This window comes from Eucyclogobius newberryi, unplaced genomic scaffold (genome assembly GCF_026437365.1).
Source record: "Eucyclogobius newberryi isolate DKJ021-1_F unplaced genomic scaffold, fEucNew1.0.hap1 SCAF_13, whole genome shotgun sequence".
Classification (NCBI taxonomy): Eukaryota; Metazoa; Chordata; class Actinopteri; order Gobiiformes; family Gobiidae; genus Eucyclogobius; species Eucyclogobius newberryi.
In genome coordinates this window covers 5,845,427-5,855,767 of record NW_027315757.1, presented here as the reverse complement: position 1 = coordinate 5,855,767, position 10,341 = coordinate 5,845,427, and the positions used below count along the sequence as shown (strand labels likewise).

The following is a 10,341-nucleotide window of genomic DNA, read 5'->3' as shown; positions in this document are numbered from 1 at the left end:
TTAAAAGTTTTTTTATTTCATCATCTTTGGGTGCTGTTTTTCCAATCTGATCCAAAACAAATGTTAAATAACCTCTGTTCATTTGCTTGTGTTCTCCCCCTTCTTCTACATTCCTGCCCAATTCACCCTGCTTCCCTATGCAGCCTTTGACCTCTGCCTATGGACCCCTCCCCCAAAATATACATAGCAAAGGCACAGCATGCCATTCACTTCACTGTTTACCAGGTTTAGCCGACAGACGCATGCATACGGTGTATGCGTCTTTATTGTGACAAAAAATAAACAAAGCAATTATTTGTAACGTAACTACGCGGTTCCGTGGCATGACGTGTTGATGCTTGTGTGTAAAAGCTCTTAAGTTTGATCTCTTTATGTATGTTATGTTTTACAACTACTGAGTTTAAGTGCACATCTGGGAACCACCGGGGTGCTCGTGTGAAACTATTCAAATGCACTTTGGAGGCGTGAAAGCGTAAGGCTATTGCTAGCCGAGGTGCATCCGCGCAGCTCTCACACGCAGCAGCCAAACTGACTTGGGACTATTGTTTGTCAGTGGGGGAGCAGTAGACGTGTCATAGGCGCTGCCTCCATTTTGTGCCTTTATGCTGTGTGGAGGCGCGTGCGGTGGAGGCTAGCAGAGCTCCACCGAGCCATTGTAGCACCATCTCCTCTGCACCACCTCCTCTGCCATTGGAGCACCATCTCCTCTGCACCACCTCCTCTGCCATTGTAGCACCATCTCCTCTGCACCACCTCCTCTGCCATTGGAGCACCATCTCCTCTGCACCACCTCCTCTGCCATTGTAGCACCATCTCCTCTGCACCACCTCCTCTGCACCACCTCCTCTGCCATTGTAGCACCATCTCCTCTGCACCACCTCCTCTGCCATTGTAGCACCATCTCCTCTGCACCACCTCCTCTGCACCACCTCCTCTGCCATTGTAGCACCATCTCCTCTGCACCACCTCCTCTGCACCACCTCCTCTGCCATTGGAGCACCATCTCCTCTGCACCACCTCCTCTGCCATTGTAGCACCATCTCCTCTGCACCACCTCCTCTGCCATTGGAGCACCATCTCCTCTGCACCACCTCCTCTGCCATTGGAGCACCATCTCCTCTGCACCACCTCCTCTGCCATTGTAGCACCATCTCCTCTGCACCACCTCCTCTGCCATTGTAGCACCATCTCCTCTGCACCACCTCCTCTGCCATTGTAGCACCATCTCCTCTGCACCACCTCCTCTGCCATTGGAGCACCATCTCCTCTGCACCACCTCCTCTGCCATTGGAGCACCATCTCCTCTGCACCACCTCCTCTGCCATTGTAGCACCATCTCCTCTGCACCACCTCCTCTGCCATTGTAGCACCATCTCCTCTGCACCACCTCCTCTGCCATTGGAGCACCATCTCCTCTGCACCACCTCCTCTGCCATTGTAGCACCATCTCCTCTGCACCACCTCCTCTGCCGTGTGCTGCAAAGCCTTTAACTGTATAACACGATGGAGATGTGTTGTGCGTGTACGTGTGGTAGGACGGCAGGCCTTCGGCTTCACCGGAGCTGCAAGTGGTTGTCATGTGTTCTCGGCCTGTTCTCCAGCGTGGCCGTGGCTCAGTCAAGATAATGTAACACAAAGAAGTGGACCGCTTCCGCAAGTTTCGGTCGGTGCGCTTTGCGGCCCCTCGGGCAAAAGGGGCCCTGCTCCTGCACCGCAGACAGACCCAGGCTCGCCATAGGTCACTCATAGAGCTCAATGACTAGTATCTGTTCAAACTGCATTGGCCGGTAACACCAGGGACAGAATGTGTGAAGCAAAACTAAGACTATACCTTTTCAATTAAGCACCTTCCTGCCAAGTCATTATATCATTTGTAATTATGGATTAATGGTATCTATTGGACAAACCCAATGGTACTGCGCCATATATGAGTATATATAGTTATTACTCCAAAGCCCAATCAAATCGCCTCTGCTCCAATACAGCGAGGAGGACAGTAGCTCTACTACTACTCACTCACGCGCGTTCACATGGTAAATACCCGAGGATGAGGAGGGTGCCCCCTCCTTTCCTCTTCCACCTACTCCGAACACACCACGTGGTTTCCTCTTTGCAAGAAAAAAAAATGAATTGGAGTTGGTGAGGGGCGGTGTCACCCCTCTGTTGCCTCACCCTTCTGCTGGCAGCGGGCTGATCGCTCTGAGAGAGAGGAAAACATTTCTCCAGACCTGATCCCGCCATAGTTTTCCCACTCCTCCACCACAGAGCCATCATTAAAGCCTCCAGCCCCCTCCACCCTCCACAGCGCGATAGACGCGAGATAGGCAGCCGCGGCTTCATTCGCTTGGGACCGGCTGCAAGTCGAGGGATTTCTATCTTCTGCTCTACTTATTCAACTGGATTTGCTGCCGCATTTGCCATCTGCTTTTACACTTTTGAAATAGCCCACTTGTTTTAACTTTAGTTTTCTGCTGCCTTTTGGTACTTTCGTATTTCCCCCACAACTCAGACTTGTTTTATTTACTGGAGGCGGGTTGTGCTTATCTTGTTGCGCCGCTGCACGACACATTTGCTGGTGGAACTTTGCTTTTTTTTTCGTACGTACATTGTTTCGTTTGAATTTGGGGATTGGAAAAGCATTACACCATGCACAAGCTGTACATTGGGAATCTAGGCGACACCGTTACTGCCGAAGACTTGGGGAAAACCTTTGACGAGCACAAGATCCCATACTCCGGACAGTTTCTCATGAAGACGGGCTATGCTTTTGTGGACTGTCCGGATGACCAATGTGCCATGAAGGCGATCGAGACGATTTCTGGTGAGTGAATGTGGAGTTTGGACGGGCTAAAGGCCAATTACACTGAGTGGCCGTCAAGTTTCATTCATTCCCGTGGCCGGTAGGCTTCACCGTGCATCGTGCTATAGCTGTCTCATTTGTTTACACGCCATATTCTGTGCAGAGACATTTATGAATATACTCGTGCACAATGTGAGATACGCGTGCACAGCTTTGGAACAATGTAAACTTTGAAGAGGGGTGTGGACACAAATGTGAAGCCTGCTGTAAAGGCTGGACACAGCTATAGCGGCGGAGCACGTTCACGCTGTGATTGATAGGCTTACCGAATGTGCTCATTGAGACTTACTACAGAGGGAAGTGTACTTCTCCCGTTCTAAAGCATGCTCTGGGTGTAATGGGGAGATGTAGGACGAAGCCTCGCTGTGTTCCCCTCCCCCTTAGAGCCGGCTCTCACTACGACAAATATAGCAAATCTGGACTTGTGGTTTCTCTAAAAAAAATAGTGTTCTATTACTATTTAGTCTCGAGCTTGTGTTCGTTTGCTCTGGTCATGTGTGCTGCTCTGTGGCAGGGCTTGAACAGAGAACACAGTGGTACGAGGCAATAGGCATGATTTTTCCCAATAGCACACACAAGGTCGCCAGGCCTCAGCTCATATTTCCATGTACTCCAGAAGAGACTTTCACACTGACGTGAGGAAATGCTCTGTGGACCCCAGTCTTACACCTCCACTTCATTCATTGTTTGCTTGTTTCTGGTGTAACACTCCACACTGTAGACCCATGTTTATCAGGCCACAGTTAGAGGAGTTATTAGTCCGTAATAAAGCCTATAATGTGCACGCTCGCTGAACTGTGAACACACACAATCTGTGCTTAACTTTTGGTATATTTTTGTCAGGTAAAGTGGAACTCCATGGGAAACGTCTCGAGGTTGAGCACTCTGTCCCTAAGAAACAAAGGTAAGCTCATACTACCAATAAGGACCAGACTAAAATCATGAAAATGTGTTTACGTGTTGACACGAGGTCTTTCATCTGAAGCCACTTTCAATTAAGTGCAAGGACGAATACAATCACCTAGTTCATATATATTTTTAAAGGTGAAATGCTACTGTTTAGGTAATGTATCCACTTTTTAGAAAGCTTTCAAATGAAAGCCCATTAGCTGCTTAAGCTTAATTAGTTTTCCTTTTTGCAAAAGCTGTAATATTGTAGCTGTGTTGTAAGTAGAGATGGGCTACTTGATATAAGGCCTATTTGTGAATAGCTCTATAGTTTGGCTGCATATTTGGGCTACAGGCTGGTGTAGATGTGCAGGTCTGCGTGAAGCTATTTAGATACGATATTTTATGATTATTGTCAATTACTGTCGTCTCTGATAAACACGAAACACTGAAGGATTTTGTCCATAGCCTTCTGAGTACAAGATGAACGTTCTTCTGAGTACAAGATGAACGTTCTTCTGAGTACAAGATGAACGTTCTTCTGAGTACGAGATGAACGTTCTTCTGAGTACAAGATGAACGTTCTTCTGAGTACGAGATGAACGTTCTTCTGAGTACGAGATGAACGTTCTTCTGAGTACGAGATGAACGTTCTTGCCTCAGGACAGTTCAGCTCCACTTTGTCCCATGATCGTGGGATTGTGTCGCTCAGCTGTGGTCCACATCGCGCGTGTGAATATACACGATATACACGTATGTGAATATACACGTATGTGAATATACACGTATGTGAATATACACGTATGTGCAGTAGGCCATCATGCAGTGGCCTGTAACCTTTGGCACACATACGCGGGGACCAGGTTAGCTCTTTCACTCCTTACGCAATTTGTTCCTGTATTTATTGTTCGCGAACAACTTCTATTCACCATAATTGATTCTTTCTGTCGTTACAAACCAGAGCTCTTTTCCAGACTCGTTGGAACAACAGTGTATAAATGTGGTGCTTGTCCCACATCAGAGTTGAGACTTGATGTACTTTTAGAGCCGCTGAGATAAAACTGCTGATACAAGTCATTGGCGTCTTCTCAAAGAAGCAACATGGCTCACTGTGAGTGGAGCCCCCAGCCCCCTCCAGGAGCCCGTATATCTCAGGACATAGTCTCTATCACACATTATCATAGAGGGCTATCACGAGAAAGGTGATTTGTAGGGTGGGGGCCACCGTGGGTGCGGTAGGCCGCTCGTTATTACGGTGGTACACGTGGTGTATTCACGCTCGCGGAGTCCCTTCATGTCAGTGCGGGCAAAATGGCGAATCCGAGCTGAATTGTGTGAATTCACAGCTCTCTGTGGGGCCAGGGTCCGAGCACCGGGCCCTGCACAAACTGGAGCTAAAGGCGTTTGATTTGAGGCATATGTAAATGAAATGCACGGGGGTTTCACTGTAGGCTCACAAAGAATGTGGCATAGCCAACACAAAATGGATGGCCATATTGCTGCAAAGCTAGAGCCTTCTAAATACACGAGTTGAAATATTTGTCGTATAGCGAGTGTTAGAGTTGAAGTATGTTGTTCTGTCAATAACCCCTGAGTCAGGACTGACGCTCCTACATTGTTCTGTTGAAAATGTAAAAAAAACAAATAACGCCTTTAGAACTGATTTCTGTTCTTTCCTGTCTTAAGGTGGTCGTAGTGTTGTTAGTTGATCCTGAATGTGAAATATGTTGTAGCCTATATCTGTTTTGGCCTTTTTAGTCTTGTGGTAGTGGTTGTAGTGGAGGTGTGTGCGTGGGAGGGGCGGATGTTCTGAACAAATGCTCTGTTCTTGGGGGAGGGGTATTTTCTCTAGACAAATTCTATGGTTCATTTTACTCATTTACCTTTTCCTGACCTCCATGAAGCATGGCTAATTGTGTTCTTAGTCAATCTGAGACCTATGATCCATTCTGTAAAACTTACATCATGCCTATGTATATGTTTTAGAACTATTCTTATTTTTGCTAGAGGATATTAATATGCTTTGCCAGCATTCTTATGGTAAAGTTGTGTGAAATATATGCTAGTCTGAGACAAAGCTGCAGAGAGCATGGTGGGAGGTCAACAAGAGTAGTAAAGAAGGGGAGGGGAAGGGGAACCATGGTCAGTGGGGGCCGTAGAAGATTTCATAAGAAACAAGCCCTAAGACCTTGTGCAGATCCTTTAGTTTTTAATCAGAAGAAAATATATATTTTATACAGGCATGTTTAACCACTGTGAATGAGAGATCTGAACATGCTGTGTGTTTAGTGTGTTGGCTGATGATGATTGAAAGGACAATGTGCTGCAAATGAATGTCAGTTTAAGAGCAGCCTGTGAAACTCACTAGCCTGCCACATGCTTACGTACATGTGTGTTAACTCTTTATCTGCTCTTTAGAGTTTACTGCTAACCTCTACTCTGTCAAGACTTGTTGACTATACGTGTTGCCTTTTTGTGAAAAGTGTGTTCTTTTTTAAATAATGGACTAAATGATTGTATTTAGGTCTCTGAATTCAATAAGATTATTGACAAATTATACTAAAGGCACTAGTATACATACACGTACCTTGAGATCCAAAAACTGTTTGTAGTTAAGAACATTACGTAAAAGGTGTTAATGTTCCCTGCATAACAGCAGGACCATATATTCCCTCTGTATTTGTCAATGTACAATTTTAGATTGTGTGCACACTGCTTATGAAGTGGTTTAAGTAGTAATATTTTTTTAGTAGTAGTAGTAATAACTTTTAAAAAAGTTATATATATAATATATATATATAACTTATAAAAAAGTTTATATATATGATATATATATATATTTTTTTAAATGGATATGGATAAGATAACCTTTATTTGTCCCACAATGGGAAAATTTCAATGTTGCACAGATTAGGTACAGAAAAAAAACACATAACTTATAAAAAAACATATAAAAAGAGATTTTTATATATATATATATATATATATATATATATATATATATATATATATATATATATATATATATATATATACATACATGTGTGTGTGTGTGTGTAAATATGTATGTGTATATATATATATACACACACACACACACACACACCTGGATACACAGCAAGTTTATTATGATGAATGTTCGGTTGTGTCTTTGTAATGTGCCATTGGAATCACTATAAAACATATTTGAATTGAAATGTCAGTGAATCTGAGGTAAACTTTCAGGTTGCTTCAGATAGAGCTGCACAATTGATTTATTTTAATTGGACTGTGATTAAATTATTTGTAGATTGCTATAGCTTGGGCTTTTGTTTGAAATTACACTTCCTTTATTTTTTTAAACTTTAAAAAAAATATAGTTTGCTTCTAAAATTATCCCAATCAACTGTGAAGTCCCTGTTCCATGTGTATTTGACCAGAACACATTTCTATTAATTGTTTCAATAATTTCTAAGAAAATGTTCTGTCTAATTAATTGCTTTTGTTCATTCAAACACTTTTCATCAGAGTGTAAGGCCAAGAAAATACACACGTTCAAAGCACAGATCTCACAATGGCAGGGTTTTTATAACAGTTTATAGGTAAGAGTTAATGCAGCTAACTATGCTCCTAAACACAGCTAGTTTGTCAATGGGATCAATGTAATTGTTTTTGAGTATGCTGAAAATACATTATTTTTGGCTGTTCATAGTATGTTAGTTCCAAATTAAACCACTGATAAATATTTCCTGCCTGGCCTGTATCGAGTTAGATTGAAGAATAGTTTCATCTCATTCATCTATTTTTAAGAGTGAGAACATTATGTTCTTTGTGTACTATTTTGTCCTGAAAGAAACATTTAGAGTGCTACATCCATGTTGTCCCTTCCCTCTAATGGTCTAATGTGTGTTATGTAAAGTGTGTTGCCACTCTAGTCTGAATGTGTCATGCGAGCGAGCTGTGCTGAGTCTACGGCAGCAGAAAGGAAGGCTCGCCATGCTTCGTCCTCTCTGTGTTCATGGCTGCCGAGCAGTTGGGAAAGGTGGGGGTGATGGGCGGAGGGAGTAAGGGGGTGCGACCAACCATACAGCAGGATCACCTGTGAGTGGCGAAGTAGGCGGTCCGTTACAGTGTGACATCATCATCCCCTCCTCTTTCTTGCTTCATACTTTGATCCTTTGCTGTTTTCTTCTCACCCACGGAACTGTATGTCCAGTTCACCCTTGTTTTTCACACTGCACATACTTCGCTCCTTCATATTGGACTTTGCCTCCTGCCGTGCATTCTTGGAATTTATGGAAACCCAGAATGGAATTGTAAATAAGAATTTGTTCTTAATGTTTTGCCTGGTAAAAAAATAGTTTAACAAATTTGGTTTAACCTCAATTAATGGAGAAAGTAACATAAAACACAATATAATAATATTGGATTGGTTATTGCATCATATTAAAAAAAGTAGAATAATTTCAATGTGCAAACTCTCACAATGATGTGTGGTAAAACGTACAGATTGGAGACAATGCCACATGTGGTTCAAATGTGGTTTACACACGGGCTTGGATTAACATTTTGTGATACAGCCTGCTAATTCTTCCAGGCAACTCCTGCTCAACTTTGATTTCTAAAACATATTAGTAGTTTAACTGTTCAACAGTGATAAATGTTTTTTTCTCAGAGTCAGAGCAATAACAACGCTAATTTTCCCACCAAATAATATTGCCTGAAAAGTTGCTGTAGTAACTTGTCAATCAAAAGCCTTTGGGCGTAACGCTGACGGCCTCAGATTCAAATGTTAAGAATTATATGTCTGTCATAAACTATTGTTTCTTGAGATTTTTAGAATTTATGTAGGTTTAAGATTTTTAGCTGTAGTCACAGTGTGTTTCTTATAAACAATATAATATATCAAATTAAAGAAAAATGTTGATGTTTACTGTATTCCGGAAGTCCGCCGGGGCGCCGCCATCCCACGTAATCCTTCTTCTGGTTGTATTAACATAGGGCTGTCGACCTCCAGAGAAATAAGTTCTACACAGACTAAAAGTGTTGACTTGTTGGTCACATGAACATTGGATATTTTACACAAATCAGTACTTTATAGCATGTTTTAGGGGTGGGACTTGTCCCTCGTTCTCCATTTAAACCAATGCAGTTACTGCTGGACCGGAAGTGCCATTACAACGGAAGCGCTGATCCGTGGCAAGAAGAGGGAAAAGTGGGCAGGGTGGAATAAGGTCAATAGCCTAACTGATTTACTGGTCAGTTGGTTGTATGACAATAGTAGTAGATTGCTGAGGATTATACTGTTAGAATTGCCACAGAAATGCTTTTGCCTTCTGCATCAGCTGTGGTGCACTTCAGCTTGTTGGGGAAACAAAGGAGCGTGTACATGTGATACCAGCAGACTCGTGTCTGTACACATTTCAGTCAAATGTAGTGAACATGATTATAAATCATATTTGATTCAACATTTTCATAGGTCTCTCCAGTTTGACCATTTTTGTGAAGTTTATAATTGTACTTCCTGGTTATACATGTGCAACTAACAGAGCTCATTCACCGACGTCACAAAACCACGTGATCTCATACTGCGCCTCCATACTGTCCGTCCTGTGTTGCGTTCCTATGCACTGATAGAGTGTGGAAAGTGATCTCAAACGTAAATGATGGAGGCCTCAGAGCTTTCAGATTCCACAAACTCCTTGGATGAAAAAAGATCAATATTTAGAAAAGCTGCGATCCATCAACTCAGATATCTCGTACCTGGACATTTACGATCCAATCCCACTGGTCCGATGGTTCACAAGTCCCAATTTTGAACAAAGAGTCTACGCGCCTGAATAAAACTGATGTTAATTCTACAGCGTGCACGGAACACGATAGACTTGATATATCCTGAGCTCCAGCGCAGGCAGCGGTGAGCCTGCATGCCCCGGGTTCGGTTCAATTCAACTACAAATAGTAACTTAACAGATATAAAATGACGACTACATAGTCTGATCGTTTGGTTCCCAGTATGAACGTTTTATCGCAGCTGTCCATCGCGCTCTTCTTTCCGGGTTTCTCTGTAGTATCCGATAGAACTTCAGATCTCTCCGTTTATCTTCCCGGTTGCTGCACCCAACTGCCACGCATACCTTCACCATTTTGATTATAGTAAAGCGTGCAATATCATTAATGAGGTTTTGGGCCTCTTCCAACCGTGTTTCGTTGTAAGTCGAAGCAGACAGACGGTGGTATTGAATTGGCTTGTAGTGGTAAACACGAGTGCAGACGGACACTATGGCGGAACAAGCCTGGGGCACTCGTGTGGCGTCACGTGAATGAGCTCTATAGGTGGAGGTAATTCCATAACTGTTACCTAGCAACCATATTATAAATACATAACATGATTTGATAATAAATATTACCCGATAACACCTTTATTTCATTGAGTGATTGTTTAAACTGTCAGTAAATGGTCACATACTGATGACAGAGGCAGAGGATACCAGTTTAGAGCTCAGCGCTACTTCCTGTCATGTTAAAGTTTTATGTTTAAACATTTCTTCAAACTGCAACTTCACAGATGTAAAACTATGATGAATATTTACCACAGGTTCTACACCACCAAA

General features: G+C 42.9%; 1 protein-coding gene across 1 annotated transcript in view; it reads left to right on the top strand.

Annotated features, from left to right (window-relative positions):
• The first annotated feature begins 2,168 nt into the window (after window positions 1-2,168).
• Window positions 2,169-10,341, top strand: part of LOC140357859 (insulin-like growth factor 2 mRNA-binding protein 1) — a 34,718-nt gene continuing 26,545 nt past the window's right edge. Inside the window, exons 1-2 of the mRNA XM_072442398.1 lie at window positions 2,169-2,821; window positions 3,704-3,764. Of these exons, the coding sequence (XP_072298499.1) occupies window positions 2,647-2,821; window positions 3,704-3,764 (236 nt within the window). The 5' untranslated portion in view covers window positions 2,169-2,646. The remainder of the gene's footprint in view (window positions 2,822-3,703; window positions 3,765-10,341) is intronic.